This window comes from Aedes albopictus, chromosome 2 (genome assembly GCF_035046485.1).
Source record: "Aedes albopictus strain Foshan chromosome 2, AalbF5, whole genome shotgun sequence".
NCBI classification, from domain to species: domain Eukaryota; kingdom Metazoa; phylum Arthropoda; class Insecta; order Diptera; family Culicidae; genus Aedes; species Aedes albopictus.
This window is the reverse complement of record NC_085137.1, coordinates 92,960,110-92,984,918: the sequence shown is the minus strand read 5'-3', so window position 1 is coordinate 92,984,918 and position 24,809 is coordinate 92,960,110. Positions and strand designations below refer to the sequence as shown.

Genomic DNA, 24,809 nt, shown 5'->3' with positions numbered 1-24,809 from the left:
CTTATTAAGTGAAACTGACTTCAGAAACCTGAATCTTCAGGATATTCTGTTGTTCTTAACCCGCTGTGGTAAAGAGCTATAGGCTCTCTTTCGCTTTATGCGTTATTACAGTGCCCTTTTCAGGGCGCTGTTTGAACCCATTGTGGTACGCTTGTGCGTTAGTACCCTCTTCCAGGGTATTTTTCCTATTTCCCTACCTGTCCCTATCCCCATCCAAATCCTTTTTCCTTCCTTTTCCCTCAGGTAGATGATGAAATAGGCTGTTATTTTGGCGATGGCACAAATGTCCCAAATGGAGGATAACGTGCCTCTGGAGCCGGCCTTCTGATACCTGATACCAATCGAGCAGCAAAAATCAGAACATTCAAACTCTTTCTCCGGCACTCGTCATTATTGATTCCTATTTCCGTTTATTCAAAGTCTCTGATTTCTAACACGATTTTTTTTTTAGGTTGAGTTTTCCAGACTCAATTTGTCCAATCGATCATCAAAATCAGAACATATTCGAACCCTTTCTTCGGCACTCGTCATTATTGATTCTTATTTCCATTTATTCAAAGTCTCTGATCTCTAACACGCTTCCTTGGATTGAGTTTTCCAGACTCAATTTGTCCAATCGATCATCAAAACCAGAACATTCAAACCCTTTCTTCGGCACTCGTCATTATTGATTCCTTTTTCCGTTTATTCAAAGTCTCTGATTTCTAACACGATTTTTTTTTTAGGTTGAGTTTTCTAGACTCAATTTGTCCAATCGATCATCAAAATCAAAACATATTCGAACCCTTTCTTCGGCACTCGTCATTATTGATTCTTAATTCCATTTATTCAAAGTCTCTGATCTCTAACACGCTTTCTTGGATTGAGTTTTCCAGACTCAATTTGTCCAATCGAGCATCAAAACCAGAACATATTCAAACACTTTCTTCGCACTCGTCATTATTGATTCTTATTTCCATTTATTCAAAGTCTCTGATCACTAACACGCTTTCTTGGATTGAGTTTTCCAGACTCAATTTGTCCAAACGAGCATCAAAACCAAAACATATTCAAACTCTTTCTTCGCACTCATCATTATTGACTCTTAATTCCATTTATTCAAAGTCTCTGATCTCTAACACGCTTCCTTGGATTGAGTTTTCCAGACTCAATTTGTCCAATCAAGCATCAAAACCAGAACATATTCAAACTCTTTCTTCGCACTCATCATTATTGACTCTTAATTCCATTTATTCAAAGTCTCTGATCTCTAACACGATACCTTGGATTGAGTTTTCCAGACTCAATTTGTCCAATCGAGCATCAAAATCAGAACATATTCGAACCCTTTCTTCGGCACTCATCATTATTGACTCTTAATTCCATTTATTCAAAGTCTCTGATCTCTAACACGATACCTTGGATTGAGTTTTCCAGACTCAATTTGTCCAATCGAGCATCAAAATCAGAACATATTCGAACCCTTTCTTCGGCACTCTCATTATTGATTCTTAATTCCATTTATTCAAAGTCTCTGATCTCTAACACGCTTCCTTGGATTGAGTTTTCCAGACTCAATTTGTCCAATCGATCATCAAAATCAGAACATATTCGAACCCTTTCTTCGGCACTTTCATTATTGATTCTTAATTCCATTTATTCAAAGTCTCTGATCTCTAACACGCTTTCTTGGATTGAGTTTTCCAGACTCAATTTGTCCAATCGAGCAGCAAAAACCAGAACATATTCAAACCCTTTCTTCGCACTCGTCATTATTGATTCTTATTTCCGTTTATTCAAAGTCTCTGATCACTAACACGCCTTCTTGGATTGAGTTTTCCAGACTCAATTTGTCCAATCGAGCATCAAAACCAAAACATATTCAAACTCTTTCTTCGCACTCATCATTATTGACTCTTAATTCCATTTATTCAAAGTCTCTGATCTCTAACACGCTTCCTTGGATTGAGTTCTTCAGTCTCAATTTGTCCAATCGAAACCAAAACATATTCAAACGCTTCCTTAGAAAGTCTCTATAATAAAGACAAATAAATCAATCAGCTTTCTTAGATATTCCTTATCATAGACTCTCATTTCCAGCAATTAAAATATCTGATCTCAAATACGCTTCCTTGGATTGAGTTTTCTAGGCTCAATTTGTCCAATCAAGCATCAAAACCAGAAGATATTCAAACGGTTTTTTTAAATATTCCTCTTCATTATTCTTCTTCTCAACTATTCAAAATCTCTTACCTAAAACACGGTCTCTTGGCTTGGTTTTTTTTTTCTTTAGATTCAATTGATCCTATCGAGAATCAAAATCAGTAATTTCTTCGACATTCGACATCCTAAATTCTGTTTTGTTTTGTAGTCAGAGACCTACTCGCTCTGCTGTTTTCGTTTCACCTGGAGACCTACTCGCTGTTTTGTTTTGTCAGAGACCTACTCGCTCTGCTGTCATCAGGGGACCTACTCGCTCTACTTTTTTTTGCGTAGCCAGAGACCTACTCGCTCTGCTACTTTGTTTTCATCCGGAGAGCTACTCGCTCCGCTATTTTCGTGTTGCAGCCAGAGACCTACTCGCTCTGTTGTTTGCTTTAGCAGGAGACCTTCTCGCTCCGCTATATATATATTTTTTTTTGCTGCCAGAGATCTACCATTAGGAGTCCTTCGCGCTCTAGTCTGCCTTTTGTTGTACTGTTCAACTTCCTAACCATAAGAGACCTAACTCATAAGAGACGCTCTGCAAAATTCTTGAGAAGCATACAATACCTTAGGTGTTACTGATCAACTTCTTGGGTTTATTATTTATTGTTTTTATTTATCTTCTATTCATATAGAGACGCGCACTGAAACGTTACTCGTGTTTTTTTTTTATTTTTATTTCCTTCTGTGAGACCTAACTCATTAAGAGACGCACACAGAAGCATTAAGTCAAATCACTCTACTCGTCTTTTTGATGCACTGTTTAACTTCTGTGAGACCTAACTCTTATGGAGACGCTACACAGAATCATCGTTAGAGGACATACTAACTCGCCATTGTTGCTTGTGTATTTACTTCTGTGAGACCTAACTCGTACGCTACACAGAATAGTAGATAATATCACTCAATTTATTATACGCATTTTATTATACTGTTTACTTCTGTGAGACCTAACTCTTATGGAGACGCTACACAGAACCATTGGTGCAAGACCTTCCCGCTCTACTACCATCTTACCTACGACAAAGCAGGAACTCAACTCGTTATACATTTATATATGAACTCATAAAGTCAATCATCAAACTGTTTAGAACAGTTGCACAAACTGTAAAATCAAGTACACTTTGGTTCGAAATGTCATTCCATTTAATTCTTAATAGTCTCCTGCGGAAACCGAAATAAATACTTATACATTCAATGTAGACCTTATAAGTTTTAATTAAGTCAGAAAGACAATCCCATTTTTTTTTAATGATAATCCAAAATCTAACTGACTGACACAGTTGTTACCTCGACATCAAATTATATCTTAAACTCATCCTTAAAATCAATCCCCATATCTTTGATAAAGCTAAAAAAAATCGAAATTAATTCTTAACCACAAACTACAATCCCTTTTTTTTCAATACATTGAACAGTTGTGACACAAACACTTTCCAGTTGTAGCTTGATCCAAAATCCAACATTAATAAATGTGCTTCTTTTTTAATTCAAGCTTCTTCATATCTATTGTCTCCAATTCACCCTAAACGAAGCAGCACCTGGTGAAAAGCCTTGGAGAATACAAAATAGTAATAATCTTCAATTCAAAATTACGCTCTAAATGCTAAAAATAATACTTAAAGCTACATGCAATTATTATTCATCATAATAGTTGATTCGTACATTTGCTTGTACATAGTGAGGCTATAACAATAACCAAGACACTACACAATCCAGATCGCCATTCAATAACCCAACGGATTTTACTTCAACTTTAGGTAATCCCATTTTCACACAATTTTCCAGCAATAAAATCCTTTCCAACCTCCCCGCTACTTAACCTTCCTATTGCATCACGTTGGGAACAGCTCCCGCTCCCGCGGGTTAAACACCATTTATTATTCACAAATATAATTAAACAAAATTTGTTTTTAATGAGACTTTTCCTTATTTGTCATTTAATTCACAACAATCCCGAACAATCACCAAATTTGAAGCTGTACAACTCGTACCAACTGCGCCATGTAGTGACCGTGCGCCGATTTCGGAGAAGTCAAGAAAATCGATGCATGTGTAGACACGCATGAATGAACGGAAATCCATCCCTTCATCACTAAAAATTTCTTCATTCCAAACGACAGCTAACTCACCAATAAATTTAAAAACTTCTTCAAACTTACCCTGCTTTCTGTCATGGATCCCGCATCATTTCATGCACTTTCAACCTTAAAATAATCAAACACCATTTTCACTTTAGCCATTCAAAACAATTTATTTACAAAAACGCACATTTTAATTCACTTAATCACCAAATTCCATCCGTTCGTCTCAAACATCGTTCATAAACTGGCTTCTCCCGTCCGCCGTGCTGGGCATGCCCGTTCACGCTTTCCTGCTCATCCATTCGTTTTTCCTTCATTCTCCCCTTCCTTTCTTCACATCGGGTCGTCCGTCGGTCAATGCAACGCAAAAGAGCTTTCCGAACACGCCTCGGCATCGTGTACCTACTTCGAAACCTAAAGCTCAGGTAGAACGGGTTGAACTGCGCATCGTTGTTTTCTATACAGGTACACTCAGTAAAATAAGTGTGTGTGAACAAATTGAATTTATATCAAAACTTTTCTTTAGCCATTCAATATCACTACATTGTTGTCGGTCTTCTAAGGCCTCGAGTACACGGGGTCAAATATTTGACTAGGAATTCACTAAAGCGTAAACATCTGTTTGACATTGATGAACCAAGAAGTTTGAACAGTTTTTAGGTCAAATATTTCACCATGTGCACTAACATCTTAATAATCAAAATACGCCAAACTCAATACTAAATGACCAATAATATAAGACAATTAGAATGGTCTGTGACACCCACAGACAAACAGACGTAACACTGGAGAAATTTCCATCGACCACGTTTTTAAATATTTACAATTATTGCTTTCACAACCAGAGGCGCGCGCATCGTTCTTCTTTGCGTTTGACGTTTCACACTAGCGCCTTCTGTTGACGATATTGCACACCGCAGTGTTTCGTTAAACATTTTCACCAGATGATGGTAGTATGAACTGGGCGATGGATTTTTATGATTTTTTTTCATGGGTGTTACGTCTGTTTGTCTGTGGTGACACCAAAAGTACAGTACAGTATCATCATTATTGGCTAAAAATCAAAAGACACTTACCAACTTAACTCATAATCGCCCTCTTTCGTGATATTACAACCGAGCGTCAGTGCTTTCGCGATGTCGTAATATTTTAAACTAGAGCTGGGATCATCGTAGTTGGGATGCAGGATATCTGAAACTGGAGAAAGAAAACAAAAAGCCAGGTTAGTATCGTCGTTATCGTCGACGGGTTTTAATCGTGCAGTCATTGTAGTAGCTGTATAAAAAAGATATCAACTGTTACTGCGAATATTGTAATCAACTAGCGATAAAAAAAGTACAAACGACGAAGAAGAAAGTGTCAACTATTAAAACTGGCATTGGACTGTACAATACAAAAATAAGCATCCTCGTGAGGATTCACTGATAAATTCATTTCAATGCTAGCAACTGACTGCGAGAAGCGGGAAGATTCTGACCCAAGGACTCGGACCAAACATGTTATCGCATTACCATTCTACGCCTTTGTTGCTGACGTAGATTAAGCGAGCGATAAAATGATCGAAAACGTATAAATATTTGCATTGCATCATTAACTGAATACTGGCGGCAGTCACATGGGTGCCACATAGCTACATTCCTGTACCAACCTGTACCGGTGCGATTGCTAGTACTTGTCACCGAAAGCATGTTCTGCAGCTTGTAGGTACAGCTAGTTATCGTCATCGTGCGTTAAATCGCGATTGCTCTCATCGCGAGTCGCGACCCATTGGCATAGAATTAGCACATCAAAGTGCAACGTGGGGGGTTTACTAGGGACGTAATGGAACTGCCGTTCCGCGTGTGAGCGCAGTTGCAACTGTTGTGGTTTCGATTGAGTGGATTATAACTTGCTCGTCGTCGTTGTCGTCACCGTTGTCGATGGGATCGCGTTCGAAGTGAACAGCCAAGCACATGGGATAACTTTGGGTTTGCTGAAAATTTGGCGCAAAATTCTTTCAATGTAATTTGAATGAGAAGTTTGCTAAAGTAAGCCTTTATGAGTGAGAGTATAACTTGTATAACGTCATGTAGATAACGTATGTCTTGCACATCGCAATAGTAATGTGGCGAAAAAGTTTCAATTGCCTTTGAAGAGTGTAAGCTTTGCATTGTTGCCTTCCAATTTACAGCAACGTATACTCAAGCCAAAAGGAAAATTCTATTCAAATTAGAAACAACGTTGTAAATTCTTGAAAATTTTGAAAACATATGAAAAACTATGCTCAGGATGAAGAGTTCGCTCCAGCTGATTGAAGAATCTTGACGTACGTACACGAAATTCTCTTGACGTCCCTAACCATAGAGTATCTTCGTGCCTGCTAAATGATATACGAATGTTTTAAACCTGTTTGTTTCAGAGCTTAAAGTACATAATCAGTATTGTCGGTTCTCATTGTGTGTTTTACAACTTCAGTTAAGGCGAAACATCTTGCAGTCTAATTTCAAATTTGGATACACATTTCAGAAGAATCAACTGAGAAGTGCCGTTTACGAAGTACGATAATCAATTCTGGCAACAAGTCGGCCATTAATTATTAATATTAACGGTATTATTAGGATTATCTAATGTTTCTCCTCAGGATTTTTTAACAAAACTTTTTCTCAATTTCCAGATAGTTTCATATAAAGCAGTTGCATCGCAAGCCGTAAAAGAAATATGAAGAATTATTATAACTAGCTTTTGGAACTGTAATAAAGAAAAGTCAAAATGATTCAAAAATATAAACTTTATTTTCACAAAAATATACCTTTACAATACGTACTGGGAAAGCGATACAATCGATCTTACTGGCTATCGTATTTTGAATTGATTTTTTAAAGTTCACACACTAGCAAATGCGAGCTATGAAAATGCGGTTTTGGACACTTTGCGGAGTACAAAGTATGGGCAGCATGAATGATGAACTAACACAGAACGATATTCAAATAGCCATTCATTTCTCAAGCAATCTGCTTCAGGCAAATGAATTCTTTGGTAATTGATTAGAATGAGCTTGATCAGATATTGCAAGCATTTGCAGAAGAGTAATGAAAAGTTAGTAAGACATTTAATTATCAACAAGCTTTTCAATTATGAAATAAACATAGATGCAAAGATTATGACTATGAAAATGGAGTAAAATGCGCTGGCAACCGTACAGTCAATCTACTGAAATATAGCGAATTTTTAAATTTCAGCAAGATTAACGCATAAGTAAAAAACTTTATATCCGATGACACAAAGGACGCGTTTTACGCGTTTATCTCGACTCAACAAAACCCACGGATAGTTTCTAAAACCAAGACGTGATTATTATCGCGGAATGCAAACGATCAGATCGGTAGAGCAAACTTTTGCTGTTTAATCATCAGTAAAGAGATCAGAGCAACTTTTACAGGTCTACTTTCGATTAAAATACCCGAAATGTTACTGACGAGCAAATATTTCAGGTGTTCTTAATTTTTTTTCTGGCATATAGCTTTATTTTTTTCATGATTATTACGAAAGTCTTCATATTTAAACTGCTCGATTTACATAAAATATTCCAGATAATCTGTTTAATCTTTGCTTTAAAAATAGTTTCGCAACCAGCTGGATAGCGCTATCACTGAAAAAAGTTACAAATAAGAAAAAAAAAAACAACAAGCATATTCTTTAGAAATCACCCTAAGTTTTAATGATTAAGGACAGGTATTTGGAGATCATTGCTCAAAATTTCTAGAGCACCGTTTTTTAGAACCGTTGAACAGATTTGGATGAAAATGCATCACACTGTTGACAACCACTGAACAATTAGTGTGATGCATTTTCATCCAAATCCGTTCAACGGTTCTAAAAAACGGTGCTCTAGAAATTTTGAGCTATGTACTCCAAATACCTTGTCCTTAAGGAACTCTTCCGAAAATATTGTAGGATGAACCTTTAGGAATCTCTGCCGGTATTTCAGTATTTTCTTTTGCCGAGATTTGCACAGTCGACCCAAGTAACAATTCATAGTCATAAATAAGCATACATGCTGAATTATTGCTTGTTTATGACATTCTAAGCTGTCAAAAATGTATGCTGAATAGTTAGATGGAATGATGCTCTTTACAATGTTAATAAACCAAAATGCAATATTTGGCACTTATGTGAACAGCGATTTATTCATAAGCTTAACAAACATTAACTATTTTTGTTTGTTCGATTTGACTTAGCTTTTATGATAGCTGAACAAAAACTATTTCCTACACGATAAAGGGGTTTGATTGTGGTTCATATAGGTCAAACAAATGCTTTTGATCTTTAATACTTCAGCTATTGTGAATACGTTTAATAATGGTTTAAAAGTAAAAGTGGCAATACACTGCTTGCCATAACGCCAAATATTTACCATTGTACCCCACACGCAGAAGAATAAGGCTCGTTTCAAACAATAAAACGCATGGTTGATTTTCAAACTGAGCATTTACTTATTCCAAAGTTTTTTTTTCTTTGTTCTTACTTGGATTTTTTCGGTCAAAACAATCAATTCCCATCATTCTATATAACGTTAAAAACTTCATTTGTTTCAACAAAATAAAGACTATTAACATGGCCCGGAAGCACTCACACATCTTTGAAAATCTCACCCCAACATCGCCACAACGAAGAAAGTGTAGCAAATGCATCACTCCAACTTCCAAGTGCAGTTTTGGTCGTGATGGATAACGCGCAGATACTCAAAACAGCATCCACAAAAAGTTGGTCGATTTCGCCTTTTGCCTTTTTTTTTTATTAATTCTCGCTTCCATCCGCTTGTCGAGTGTCTCACCAACACACCAACACAATCACATTCTGGCTTTGTTAGTGGCAAAAGTGCAGTCGTTTAAAACAGTCCGTTATTCTATGTTGAAACTATCAAATCTCTGTTTGTTCTAACAAACTGTCAAAAATTTCGACAAATGAAAATATTTATATTATCAAACAATGGAACAGTTCAGTTTTAACTAGAAATCAGTTTGTCGCTGTACTAAACTGAAAAATTGGTTGATTTGAACTAGTATTTGATTGTGTTTACAATTTATTTTTCTGCGTGCAGCATTCAGCTAAGGTTTCAATGATTCACGTCGTGTTGGTCATTTGTTTGACTTATGTGGCCAAATATTTGTCATGTGTAATAGGACCTTAAGCTACATTTTCAACCTTCCATAGTTCAGAATATTAATCTTACAACTTTGGCGAGGACTTAGCAATTTTGACAGTTCACTGCTGAAGTTCAGCAAACGTTTTGCTGAGAGTCTGCTAATATAGTAATTTGCCAATTGTTGCACGGCTAAAAATTCGTCAATTATTGCACACCTTATAAGAATAACATCACTTTTTGCTAGGATATTAGCTAAAAGTTTTTTGAAGAATTCGGCTGTGCTCGTTTTTGCCGAGCAAAAATAGTCAACTTACTCTGGGTAAAATTTTCATTTTTCTGGAGTGTATATTTTCACAGAGTGCTCATTTGTAATTAATAATGGAGCATTTTAGTATTATTTATTAGTGCAATATTTCACTTTTATTGAGCAAATTTTATATTTAACCGGTACATTTCGTTTAGTATGGAATGTTTTCAATTATTTATGGACATTGAATATTTTCATGGAACATGCTCATTCTTATAGAGTGCTTTTTGATTTTTTCATTCATTTATTTCATTTATTTAGTTCACATCAAATTCATGATAATACTGAATCAACAATTTGCCGCCATAATACTCGATTTGCAGCTGCAGCTCTCCATCCTCGGTCACGCCCAACACTCGCCAGATCACGCTCCACCTGGTCCGCCCATCGTGCTCTCTGCGCACCACGCCTTCTTGTGCCAACCGGATCAGTTGCAAACACCAGCTTTGCAGGGTTGTTGTCCGGCATTCTTGCAACATGCCCTGCCCACCGTATCCTTCCGGCTTTGGCCACCTTCTGGATGCTGGGTTCGCCGTAAAGTGCAGCGAGCTCGTGGTTCATCCTTCTCCGCCACACACCGTTCTCCTGCACACCGCCGAAGATAGTCCTTAGCACCCGTCGCTCGAAAACTCCGAGTGCTTGCAGATCCTCCTCGAGCATCGTCCATGTCTCGTGTCCGTAGAGAACCACCGGTCTTATTAACGTCTTGTACATGGTACATTTGGTGCGGGGGTGAATCTTTTTTGACCGCAGTTTCTTCTGGAGCCCATAGTAGGCACGACTTCCACTGATGATGCGCCTTCGTATTTCACGGCTCACGTTATTGTCAGCCGTTAGCAAGGAACCGAGGTAGACGAATTCTTCTACCACCTCGAAAGTATCCCCGTCTATCGTAACATTGCTGCCAAGGCTTGTCCTGTCTCGCTCAGTCCCACCTACCAGCATGTACTTTGTCTTAGCCGCATTCACCACCAGTCCGACCTTTGCTGCTTCACGTTTCAGGCGGGTGTACAGTTCTGCCACCGTTCCAAATGTTCTGGCAATAATATCCATGTCATCCGCAAAACAGACAAATTGGCTGGATTTCGTGAAGATCGTACCCCGGCTGTTGAGCCCGGCTCGTCGCATAACACCTTCCAGGGCGATGTTGAATAGTAGGCAGGAAAGTCCATCACCTTGTCGTAGTCCCCGTCGAGATTCAAATGAACTGGATAGCTCACCCGAAATCCTTACGCTGTTCTGCACACCGTCCATCGTTGCTCTTATCAGTCTAGTCAGCTTCCCGGGAAAGCTGTTCTCGTCCATAATTTTCCATAGCTCTGTGCGGTCGATACTGTCGTATGCCGCTTTGAAGTCGATGAACAGGTGGTGTGTTGGGACCTGGTATTCACGGCATTTCTGGAGGATTTGCCGTACGGTGAAGATCTGGTCCGTTGTCGACCGGCCGTCGATGAAACCGGCTTGGTAACTTCCCACGAACTCATTTACTTTAGGTGAAAGACGACGGAAGATGATCTGGGATAGCACTTTGTAGGCGGCATTCAAAACGGTGATCGCTCGAAAGTTCTCACACATTAACTTGTCGCCTTTCTTGTGGATGGGACAGATTATCCCTTCCTTCCACTCCTCCGGTAGCTGTTCGGTTTCCCAGATCTTGACTACTAACTGGTGCAGACAGGTGGCCAACTTTTCCGGGCCCATCTTGATGAGTTCTGCTGCGATACCGTCCTTACCAGCCGCTTTGTTGTTTTTGAGCTGGTGGATGGCATCCTTAACTTCCCTCAGCGTGGGAGTTGGTTCGTTCCCGTCCTCTGCTGCACCAACATAGTCATTTCCTCCGCTGCCTTGGTCCTCCGTGCCTACATTCTCTTCGCCATTCAGGTGCTCGTCGAAGTGCTGCTTCCACCTTTCGATCACCTCACGTTTGTCCGTCAGGAGGCTCCCTTCCTTATCCCTGCATATTTCGGCTTGCGGCACGTAGCCTTTGCGGGATGCGTTGAGCTTCTGGTAGAACTTGCGTGTTTCCTGTGAACGGCACAGCAGTTCCATTTCCTCGCACTCCGCTTCTTCCAGGCGGCGCTTTTTCTCCCGGAAGAGACGGGTCTGCTGCTTCCGCTTCTGTCTGTATCGCTCCACATTCTGTCGGGTTCCATGCTGCAGCATTACCGCCCGCGCTGCATCCTTCTCCTCCAGAACCGCTCTGCACTCCTCGTCGAACCAATCGTTTCGTCGACTCCGTTCTACGTACCCGATTGTGCTCTCGGCTGCGTTGTTGATGGCTGCTTTCACTGTACTCCAGCAGTCCTCTAGAGGGGCCACATCGAGCACACCCTCGTCCGGCAACGCTGCCTCGAGATTCTGCGCGTATGCGGTGGCGACATCCGGTTGCTTCAGTCGCTCTAGATCGTACCGGGGCGGCCGCCGGTAATGTACGTTGTTAATAACGGAGAGTTTTGGGCGCAGTTTAACCATCACCAGGAAGTGATCGGAGTCGATATTAGCGCCACGATGGGTCCTGACGTCGATAATATCGGAGAAGTGCCGTCCATCAATCAGAACGTGGTCGATTTGCGATTCCGTTTGTTGTGGTGATCTCCAGGTGTAACGATACGGGAGGCTGTGCTGGAAGAAGGTGCTACGAATGGCCATGTTCTTGGAGGCGGCGAAATCGATGAGGCGTAGGCCATTTTCGTTCGTCAGCTGGTGGGCGCTGAACTTTCCAATCGTCGGTCTGAATTCCTCTTCCTGGCCTACCTGAGCGTTTAGATCCCCTATGATGATCTTGACGTCGTGGTTTGGGCAGCGGTCGTACTCGCGTTCGAGCTGCGCGTAAAATGCGTCTTTGTCATCATCAGTGCTTCCGGAGTGGTTTTTATGGAGCGTTTCTATCTTCTGATGTATGCAATAAAAAACTGCCTTTAATAAACCCAATTGACGAAGAAGTTCCTCCATTATATTTTACGTTTCAGTATTCCTTCAAAGAATCTTTCAGGAATTCCTTCGTCAATTCCAAGTTTTCCAAAAAATCTTTATGAACTCTGCCGGGGTTTATTACAATAGGGGTTTAATTGCAAATTTATCGAAGTGTTCTTCTGAAAACTCTTTAAAGAGTTATTCTTTCAAAATTAATTAAAGATTTTTTCAAGGTTCCGTGAACAATTCTACCAGCACTCTTCCAGGACCTTTACCTCATAAATTCGCATAGAATTACTTTAATTTTTTTCCATAATTACCCAATAATAATTACCCAAACACCTGCAACATCATCCAAAATGTGACTTTCTATGCTTTGGGCTAAATGAGTTGCACTGAAAGCACACGCAACTTTCATCTTGTCAATTGACTTGCATTTAAACTCCGAATTTCGTAAAGTTTCTGCTTTGTTTCATAGAAATCACCAATTATCTCGTGTTTGACATCGATTCGTGGAGGCGGAACTTACATATTCTTCACACGTGTGTTTGCATTAAATGTGCTATGTTACAGTCATGCTACATCTTTCTCTTTTTTGTTTGTTCAGATTATGTTCCAAATGTGTTGCGAAAAACTTCATTCTGACAGTTCTCTAACTTGTGACAAACAAGTTGCATTGAAGTAACAAGTAACTTCAATAGCTTTTGTGGTGTGTTGAGCAGCAATTCTCTCACAGACCGTTTGGTGTAGTATGTGAGGCGAGTAGTTAATACTCCTGGTGTCCATGGTTCGAGTCTGGACAAAATATCGTCTATAATACGGACCATGTTGTAAGCCGTTTGCAAAGTTTACAAAGTAGCAATGAAGTGTTCAAAAAAGATGAAGCAATGATCAGATTAAGATTTTTCATCCAACACATGCCAATTGTCTAACTCGTGACTAATTCTGCTAGAGCACAGCGTTATGTCTAACACTTCTTCTAGCAGATACCATGAAGGCTATGTGATTACTTACGTTAAGCAGTGCAAGACAAGGTTGCGACCATTCATTTGCAAAGATTTACATTCATTGGCTATTATCTCAGTTCAGAAGCATGCTATCGAAAAATAATGTATGGATGAATTTAAGCTTGTAACTTTATCTGAAAGTTTGCCGAATAACATTGGGGTCGCAAACGTATACCAAAGTCGTGAGCGAGCTGTGAAGGCAACTCTCCACAGCGTAAATATAATTTACATTCACCGCGTGGAGAGTTGCCTTCACAGCTCGCTCACGACTTTGGTATACGTTTGCGACCCCAATGTTATTCGGCAAACTTTCAGATAAAATTACAAGCTTAAATTCACCCATACATTGTTTTTCGATAGCATGCTTCTGAACTGAGATAATAGCCAATGAATGTAAATCTTTGCAAATGAATGGTCGCAACCTTGGTGCAAGATATCTACTACTTAAGTATTCCATCAAACTGGATTCTATAAGATGAAGTCAAAACTGTCCCAGATATTACGGTGAGTATTAGCATCATTGCAAACAATTAACGATAAGTCTTTTGAAATGCAGTATGCGATGACTTGCTTGAAAGCATCCGGTAAATAAAATAAACAATAAAAGATGTATTTTCTGTTAAACAGACACATCAATTGAAATAGCACAATTATCTCTGGAGGTTAGTTCAGAGATGAGTGTAGCAACGATTGCGTTGTTGTCAAGCACACATACTCGAGGTATGACACGCGAATTCGCCATTTTTTTTTTGCTGAAAATAGTGAACCCGGGTTCACAAGGTTTCCTTAATTGAAATTTCCCCCACGAAAGTAACGTTCTTGGACTGAAGTCACTTGGGCAGTACCATTTTGCATAAGTCTACAAAGATTTTTCGTTGCTGAAGATTAATCTGAGCTATCCTAACCGTGCCAATACTCAAACTAGGCAAGATTTAACTCTTTGACCACAGTACAACAAAGAACAGCAGCAATAAAACCATATCAGTATCGATTGAAAAACGCCAAAGGCGAGGATACACAGAATATATTGTGTACATCGCTGCGAAACCATGTAGGTGAAGATTTAAAATAATCAATGACATTTTCATCATCCTGCCCTTATTTAGCCTCAAGTTTGAGACTATAGAAAGGTAGCTGATTGTCTCGAAGAAACACAAGGTCCACTGCGTCAGCATAGTAAGGACGAAATACTGTGGAGGGTGCCCTGGTACTCCACAGGCTTCGTTTCCTAGGCACGCATAACTCCATGAATTAGGGAGAACTTAAAAAGTGGACTATTCCCACTGGAAATGGCGGTCCTCAGCAATCTGGACTGATCGGGAAAAAAAGTTAATATTGATGTTCAATTGAAGAATGCACCTGAAACGGCTGTGTGGACTATTTGAAATAATTTTGAAATTTACATGTTTCAAGACACTTTCTCCAAAATCGCCCAATGTTGTGGCTGCTTGCACTATTCTAGAATTAAAAATAACACTCACACACATGATGCGTTCTAGTTAGCTAGGTAGAAGCAAAAGATGATCGGTTGGCTTCGGTTTGGAAGCTTGGAGGTGATTGAATTACGATGCCAAAGCTCCGCGTTTTAATGGTATTTGCATATGCTTTAATTATGCATAAGCTCGAAAATGATGCAACGATCTAGATGATTTAGCTGATGTTTGAGAAAAAATGACTTCAAAAAGCAATACAAAATGGCTGAATGAATATCGATTGTTTGTTTGGCTAACCATTAACAATTCCTTAACTACAACGAATGAAAAATAGTAAAAAATAGTGTATTTTGAAAAAGGAAAAAAAAATCGAGAATGAAACTGCCCAGTAACGCATTTTGTTTGAGCTCTAGCTAGTAGCGGCGGTAAATAATCAGTACGGATGTGTGAACGGAACCAAAAGAATGGCGTTTGAACGATCCTCACCCGCGGCTGACGCGTGTTGGCCCTGCTGCTGTTCGTGATTGCGATGATGATGATGGTGATGTCCTTCGCCAGCCCCGTGGCCATGCTGCTTGATGATGGTGGTCGTCGGTGCACCGGTGGCGGCAGTGGTGGAAGTTGTGGTGGTCGTTGGGTGGGTGATAGTGGTAGGGGTTGTGGTCGGTACTATCATCAGGGCCGTAGTCGAGCTGGTGGGGATTGTATTGGCCGGGGCTTGTATCAAAGTGTTTTCGTTTCGCATACGATCCAGCTTCCGGTGCGAATGGTGATGATGGGGATCCTCGTCGCTGTCGACCCGAATCATGCCATTAATTTCACTCTTGTTCAGTATCAATTTGTCGATATTGTCTTCAATCGAGACATCTTTTTCGATTACGATGAACTCTCCTTCGTGTGAGTTGGCATCTTCGGCAGCATTGTCGACGTCGTCTTTGGACCCCACTTGGGCGTTATCGTCTCTGGTGATTGACTCTTCATCTGCACCGTCGATGGCATCCAGTGGGTTGGTTACCCCGGAAGTGGGGTATCTATCTTCATCGAGGATAACAATAGCCTTGCCGGCATTGTCCTCCCTATCGGCAATATCATCGTTATCATTGTCCCCGTTCGCTCCCGTTGTATCGGGGTATTCATCCTCTTTGATGTCCTTATTAATTTTGCCTCCCAGGTTATCCCCGCCGTACCGTTCGTCGTCTGGTAGGGCTAGGGTGTCTTTCGTTGTGGATTGCTCCTGATTCTTATTCATAAATCGTACCGACTCTGTCTTGAAAGCGTGCTGGGACTTTTGTTTGTCATCAGATTTTGTAGATTTATCGCTTGGGGAATGATGATGGTGTGATTGCTGCTGGTGGTGGTGATGCTGGGAATGTTGTTTGTCGACATCTATAGAAATAGGATGAGCATTGAGAGAGACCAACGCACCAGGTGTTGTCACTTGGTGATGAGAGCCTGAGGTTGAGGTAATCAATGTGGGCTTAATTGTTGTCAGTAGCAGCGGTCCGATGAGAGAAGCGTCCAGTTTTTCCAGAGCTTGGTCGCTAGAACTTCTACCGGATGTTCTGTCGTGACCGCCAGCACTGCTGCCACTGCCACCGGATGAAGCATTACCATGGACGTATAGCATGTGATAGCTTCTGTATAGAGAGTTGCACTGGTAGCGGCCTTGGTGCTTCGGTAGAGCATGCTGTACGCTAATCTTTGACTCGATTTTGTCCCGCAGGCCTTCGGATAGAAAAGGGATATAATAGCATCAGTATATTGCACAATTGCCAGTATGAATGAACGTGCAGCAACTATGCATGGAAGCAGCTACTGGTGAGATTCTGATGCCATGTGATGCGAACCATTGACGCTTGCCGGAAGTCACGCAGTGTCCATGCTGTTTGCGGCGATTGAAATACGAGACCAATAGCTTTTTTCAGTGGCTTTTTTTTTTTATTTTACTCAAATTGCCAATGTCGGTCAATGGTTCTCTCGAGTGACGAAAAAAAAACTGAAACTCATGATGGTACAACTATTGCAGAAAGCATGTGCTACTTCCACTGTGACGGTGAGGCTGCTGCGTCCTCCCAAATGATTGAATTCAGTTTTTTTTAGCTAGTGGTGGATTCATTGTCTAGCAAAATGAAAAACGGGAAATAAATAGTACCATGGGATTAACTAAAATCTGCAGCATGCGTGGGAGGAAACTGGATTGGTTACAGGTTGGATTGGAAAAATCTTTCGCAGACGTGCCAATGTACAGGCTGATTTGGATCTCGGTTTTCCTGCGGAATTTAATTGCTGGGTAAATGGTAATAGCCATCTTTCTTTTCTACCTTGGCGATGCGTGTTATTTCACTGATGAATTTTATTTTTTTTTTTCATGACGCTTTTAAGGTGCCCATTTAGGTTTAGGTTGATTCTCGAACATCCTTCATCTGGGAACTGCTCTTTTCCAATTCTGGCTTTTGGGACAACTCAAAAATGGAGAAAACCAATAAATCAAGCAAGCGTTTCTACATAATGTCTTCCGTAAATCGTAGAGTTTGATGCACCTTTCGTGATTTTTCTAGCAGTTATAACAATTGCAAAAAATACAAGCACTTGATGAATTGCTGCGCTTCCTCAAGCAGCACATCAGTAGCATCATCGACAGCAGCAGCAGCCCACCGTCGTCCGAACCCCGACCTACAACACTAAGCATTTCGTTGTTACCTGCGACTCCCATTTCACTCTCGATGTACGTGTGCTCGTCCTTGCCGTGCCGTATCTGGTTGTGCTTCCGGATGGGCTCCCCGTCCCTGAGCCAGTCGATCGGATCGGTGATCGACGTGATGCACGATATCGAAAAAGGCTGCCCGACGTCGACGGACGAGTCGCCAAAATATATGATTTGATAGACATTGCTTATGTCGCGTTTGCGACCTGCCGTTAGAAACCCACCGAAAAAATAGTAAGCGTTCAGAAAATAAATCGATTAGTTTCCAATTGATTGGCCATGTGACGGCGGTGGTTGTGGCGTGGTAGTACGCGGTTAAACTTATGACTCATTGCCAAGTTTCTCGCTCCATCGAGAGCGTCGTCGATCTTGGGTTACAGTATAGTATGTGGTTGATGACGGAGGAATACACAATCGATTGACGTCATGCAAGGTGACGGCGACGACGATTGCATGACTTCTTTCATTCTCCACGGAATGCAATCGACCTCATCTTGGTGGTGACGAGTATGAGTGAATGAACGACCGCTGGATGGATGTGGCGTGTGTATGTGAGGTGAGTATACCGAATGAGTCATTAATTATACAGAAACAGTTTGCTAGTCCTGCCACGTGATAGTTTCGATGGTTAACGAGTTCTAGGCTTGGTAAGTGATTCTAATTTATCGGGAACTTGGATTTGTGGGTTAGCGATGGAAACGAACGCCAGCTCGATAATTAATCCTAATCGATTATATATACCTCGAAAAGTACTCAGTAACAATGTCGGGCGTGATTTTTGGTTTATTATGAATGGAAATATGAGTGGGAGGAATTTATGTTGACAGGCCGAGTGGGGTAAATGAAGTTGATATGCATATATTTTAATACGTAATATAGTAAGCCTGAAACATGAATTGAATGTTCTAAATCGGAAAGGGAAAATAATGAATGAACCTTGAGACTTCCTTAAGATGTTTCTCAATATATGATTATAACTTGCTGAATAAAAGGAAACAGGTTCCTGGAAGAATCTCTATAGAAACTGCTTCGAGGAATCCCTTGAAGAGCTGCTGGAGGAATCCCTTTTCGAATCCCTTGAGATATCATTAGCAGAATTCTTGAATATTCCGAAAGGAATTGGAGGAATCTCTGGAGAAATTTGTAGTGCAGTTCCTGGAGGAATCCCCGGACAAATTCCAGGAGGAATGCCTTGAGGAATCCCTGGAGATATTCCTCTAGGGATCCGTAAGAGAATTCCTGGAAAAATCCCTGGTGGAATCTCTGGAGGAATTCCTGGTGGAATCCCTGGAGGAATTCCTGGAGGAATCCCTGGAGGAATTCCTGGAGGAATCCCTGGAGGAATTCCTGGAGGAATCCCTGGAGGAATTCCTAGAGGAATCCCTGGAGGAATTCCTGGAGGAATCCCTGGAGGAATTCCTGGAGGAATCCCTGGAAGAATTCCTGGAGGAATCCCTGGAGGAATTCCTGGAGGAATCCCTGGAGGAATTCCTGGAGGAATCCCAGGAGGAATTCCTGGAGGAATTCCTGGAGGAATCCCTGGAGAAATTCCTGGAGGAATCCATGAAGAATCTTTGGAGGAATTCCAGGAGGAATCCCTGGAGGAATTCCTAGAAGAATACCTGGAGGAATTCCTCTTCTACTTCGTTGACGGTGATTGTTTTTGCTGTTCTCCTTTATCAGTCTACCCATTGCTCATAAAATTATACTGTGTCATTAAGGTGAAACATCAAGAAATCCCATTGCAATTTTTCATACAAACTTTAGATGCACAAATCTCACGAACGAAGCATCGAACCAAGCCGCACTTGTTTATCCTGGCTTTGCCCACTTGCAAAAAGAGGCAGCTTTTCCAAATCGAGCGCATTTGTTTACAAATTTTTAAGATTGGTGCTCTTGAAAACGTGAGTAGGCGTTCAAGTCGGCCATTGTGGCAGCCATATTTGTATTTTGTGATGTTCCTCCCTAAAGCATGTGCTCAGAGGGGGATCAATCGATGAATTGTGTCGGCTTAACGAAAAGTTTTTTTTTGTGTTGCGACTGGGAATTGAACCCATGACCGTATACATTCCACAAATTTTGTATACAATGAATATTGAAAGTATATTGTTGTATTTAATTCAAAATGCTGTTAAATCTCGGCAGGTGATGAACTAACGTTTGGCTCATGAAGCAAGAACAGCTTGGAACCGATGCTTCATGCAGTAGTGGTAAGCACGATACCGGCCACATGGAGCCCAACAACAACGATTGCCCCCACCCGTCTATCCCAGGGTCGTCGTCGTGACAGCCGTCAAACTAAAAATATCACCGCTCTCCATGTACAATCCACGGCGCTATTTTTAACCTTGCAAGCCTAAAATTGTCACTGTTCTGATGGGCTTCGCCGGAATTCCGTTTTGATATCGTCGTCGTTGTCGTCGTGGTGGTCGTCGTGCTAGACTTGGCAACACAGTTCTCCTGAAATATTGAATACTATTTGGGGTCATCAAATTTGAAACTAATTGAGCGCAGCGATAATGCGCAAAGGATTGGTGGAGCACTAAATTTCTGATACCGACCGATATTGGTAGCCAATCGATCCCATCTCTCTAAATTAGCCTTGGGAGCGATGGGATTTCCGTCGCTGCTAAACTCTGGTGAAAGCGGGCGTGGGTGTTGGGCGGGAAAACAAACAAACAGGCACACAGGTTGGTGGGGAATTTTAAAACCAGACAAGAACGTGAGCCGCCAATATTTTGGCTCGTGCAAACAACAGCGCCAGCATGCCGTAGAAGTGGTGGGAGTTAATCCATAGCATCTGACCGATAGCTACAGACAGTAGACCGCCTTCGGATCTCGAGTCAATATTAGGTCGTTAAGTGAACAAGTGTGTGTATTTTTGGGAAACAGATGGCCTTCCCAAAGTGCTAGCGAAATTGGCTTGAATTAAATACCTACTTCCAAATTAAAATTTATGAACTTCTGCCTGCGTCGGCTGGTGCTTCTCGTGCAACTTCAAGTGCGTTGGGGATGACTGTTGCCACCACCCTTATGGAAAAATAATTATGTAATCCACATGGGGACTGTGGGTGGCATATAGAGGCACAAGTGGTTTGTGATTAAATCGAAAGAGCAATTTATGGTCAATTATCCCAGGACGGCAGCTAGTTGCAAATCATACTGTCAAATCTGGACCAAATCAGTTCAGCTTCACAGCAGGTCATGTGCCTCCAAACCATATAGCATTCTGCTTAATACTCCAAAGAGACATGTAATATGTATAGCCTATAGGTGATGTGTATTAGTCAATTTACTTATGCTCTGGATATCATACACAGCTGTGGAGGCATGACCATGCTGGGGGTAACGGGTTCGATTCCCATACGGCCCAGGAACTTTTCGTATAGCAGTTTTCCTTGATTTCCCTGGCCATAGAGTATCTGAGTGCCTGCCACACGATATGAGCATGCAAAATGGCTATTGACAGAGGAAGCTCTCAGTTAAATACATACTGTGGAAGTGATTATACAATACTAGGTAAGCTGAGAAGTAGACTTTGTCCCAGTGTGGCCATTATAAGGTAGCTGCACTGCATCAAGATCATGATAAAACCACCAATAAATTGGAATTTATAAAACTACAGTTCTTTCCAGTCACTCTCCACATTCTTTACCCGCCGTGATCTCTACGCTTCGCTCCTTCTTAAGGACAAGGTTTTTGGAGTAAACTACTCAAATTCTCTCCAGCACAAATTTAGAGAACCGTCAAACAGATCTAACTGAAAATGTAACTCAATGTCTACTGCAAGTAAGCAAGCATCAAGTAACATTTTCAGCCAGATCCGGATGATGGTTCTCCAGATTTGTGCTTGAGAAAATATAAACTATGTACTCCAAAAACCTTGTCCTTTTGAATCAGTTTGATCTGATCCCAACAATGTTGTTGTTCAGCATTCTCACAACGTGCCCTACCCACTGTATCTTTCCAGTTTTGACAACCTTTTGGAAGTTTACTTGAATAGCTTTCCTACAAAATGTTATCAGCGTGTACTTCCAATTCCAAATCCCTGGAAGCACCGAGATTCTGAGAGTGAAACAACAACGAAGAACCACATCATAGGCGGAAAGCTTCTGCCCCGGAAGCAATTTGCCAATTGAAATTGGCACCTGGCTCACTCAGTTGGGATGAGAGGGATGAGTGGGACCGCATAAAGTAGGACGATAATTGTAGGTCACACTACTACTGATTTGCCCCGCAACGTTTTACCATTCGGACTGCAAGCTACTCTACGTCATTAGTAACGTCCCACGTGGATATGGGGAACAGCCTCTGGGTTAGGGGGCATGCTGACCGACGGTTCAGTGTCAGTTGCATTTGATTGATTCGTTAATTAAATTGTGGTAGATCGGTCGGGAATAAATCATTGCTAGGGAAGAAGGAGTTTCAGACAACTCGAAGACAAAAGACACGAAATATCATTGTCAGGAGAATTTTCTGAGAAAAATACAGCTGAGTTCCTAAAGGCATTCTTGTAAAAAGAAACGCAGAATCATTGACAGAAAGCTTAGCAGGAGCCAATGGAAAGTGTCTGAAGAGTCTTAGAATAAACAAGAATCGGATTTTCCTAGGAAGAACTTGTCGAATGCTTTGCTGGAGATATATGTAGATGAACTCCTGGCAAAACTTCTGAAGGCCTGCCTTATTTATGGAATCCTGGAAAAAATTCCTGACGTATTCCTCAGAGAAATTTTCACAGAAATTCCTTATTGAAATTCTCAGGGACAAACTCCGAGAACTTATAAAGAATTTCAGGGAGAAAATTCCACAGAGAATGCCGCTTGGAACTTTTCAGAGAATATCTCATGGAATTTGCCAGGTAAAACTTCAGAGCAATTCTCAGGGAATTCTACTGAAAATTCTTTAAAAAATCCATACGAAATTCCTCAGGAAGTTTTAAAGTAAATTCATCAGGGAATTTCACATGAATTCCCATGAAGATTTCACAGGATATTGATCAGGGAATTCCAAGGGTTTTGAATTTCCACATGAAAACTCACAGGGATTCCACAGGAAATTCTTCAAAGGGTTTCCTAATTTATCAGAGATTTTTTCAAACAAATCCTCGAGCAATTTCTCAGCAAAATTCCTCAGGGAGTTAATCAGGAAATGTCTAAGGGAATTCATCAAGAAATTCCTCAAGGAATCCCTTAGGAATATCCTAAGGAAGTTACTGACACATTCTACCGTGACGTTTCAACGTTTCGACGCCTTTTTGGTAGCTTATTAACTATATCTCATAAATACGCACCGTAAACCTCACATAATTTGCATATTTGGATTCCTTGTAGAATTTGCAGTAAATATGATCTGTTGAATATTAAGTTTTCTTTTAAAAAGGATGTTCAAAATGGGAATTAGTAGAATGTGTCTACTAATGAAGTTCTTCGGAGAAATCATTAAAAAATAAAATAAAAAACACAATAAAATACGTTAGAAACTTACTCTAAAAGGACGCAGTTGCTCAATTAATTTAATAGAGGAATAGGGCGTAATCTTCTGAAATTTTGTCTATAAATTTCTCAGCAAATTATTCAGAAGAATTCTTTAAAAGTTCCTCAGGAATTCAAAATCTTCAATATTCAGAGAATAAGATAAAAATTTTGAATTTCTAAGATTTTTTTGGAAGCTTCTCACAGAATTCTCCAAGGGATTTGAAAAAGACATTCACAGAACTCTTTCTGTAGCTGTAAGAGAAATCTCTCAAGAAATCACTCAGGAAATTTGCCACTTCAAATATTCTTGAGAAAAATCATTTCGATTTTTTTTCCTGGCATTCCACCACGACATCTTCCAAAGATTACTCAAGGCAAGGGGTTTCTCCAAGAATTCCAGAGATTCCTTCGGGGATTCTTCCAGGGATTCCTCCACGAATTTCGCCAGGGATTCCTCCACGAATTTCTCCAAGAATTCCTTTAGGATTTTTTTTCAGGAATCCCTTCAGAAATTTCTCCAGGAATTCTCCAGGAACACGCTCTAACGAAATCGTAGAAATTGATGACGATCACGGCGAAATTAATGGACACCGACACCGGTAAACTGATAAGGGGTAACAGGCCACATTATAACGGTGATGTATATTGAACATTCGGGAATGTTTGGCTCAACTCAAAAATCAAAATTGCTAAATTGTTTTTGTTACCAAATTCAGGAAGGCACCTATTAAGGCAACTAAGGGTTCATTCAAATATTACGTAACGCAATGGGGGGAGGGAGGGGGTCTAGCGTTGTGTTACGCTTCATACAAAATTTCAAAATCTTCCATATAAAATTTGTTACGTGGGGGAGGGAGGGGGTCTAAAATTGACATATTTTGGGTTACGTAATATTTGAATGAGCCCTAACCATTAGGGTGGCCCACACTTATAAGAAAAAAATTAAAAATAAATAAAAATGCCAAATCATACCTCTTGAATCAGTTCGTTTGGACTCCCAGAAGTTCCGTTCAAAATTTGAGCCAAATCGATTAAGTCTAAGGGGGCGCTCAACGAGCTTGAAGTTTGAATGGGGTAACTTGGCCAAATGTATGCAGAAATTTTATGTTTTCGAGTTTTGCCGCTCGGTGGCGCTTTAAGCGTTTAACTAATAAAACCTTTGATATTCTCGTAGGTGACTATATGCCAAACAATTTTATCAAAGACCACAAATGGATCCGATACCTGCGAAAAAAGTTGTATCCTAGGCAAAGTGCGAGGAAGCATTGGGATTTCATTATTGATAATATTCCTTTACATAAACAACAATAAAGCTTCGCCTCATTTTATCAAGGGTATAACTTTTTTCACAGGGTTTTCGGTCTTCAACAAAGTTGTTTAAATATAGTCATCTACAAAAATACTAAAGGTATTGATTATTTAGTGCTCACAGCACCACCTAGTGGCAAAAATCGAAAAGTTAATATTTCTGCATACATTTGGCCATGTTTTCCCATACAAACTTCAAGCATTGAGCACCCCCTTACACTTAATACAGGGGATAGACAAATTGATCGGGACTGGCAAAATTTTCCCGTC

At 40.6% G+C, this 24,809-nt stretch overlaps 2 protein-coding genes across 5 annotated transcripts in view; one reads left to right on the top strand and one right to left on the bottom strand.

Annotated features, from left to right (window-relative positions):
• The window catches only part of LOC109431814 (CD109 antigen), a 228,428-nt gene that overhangs the window by 16,083 nt on the left and 187,536 nt on the right, over positions 1 to 24,809 (top strand). The window lies entirely within an intron of this gene.
• Positions 5,301 to 18,006, bottom strand: LOC134288764 (uncharacterized; the record flags this gene model as incomplete). The annotated part of the gene is made up of 3 exons (XM_062854632.1): positions 5,301 to 5,465; positions 15,540 to 16,778; positions 17,754 to 18,006. Coding segments are annotated over 3 exons (1,617 nt in total), but the record flags the coding sequence as incomplete, so codon positions are not given.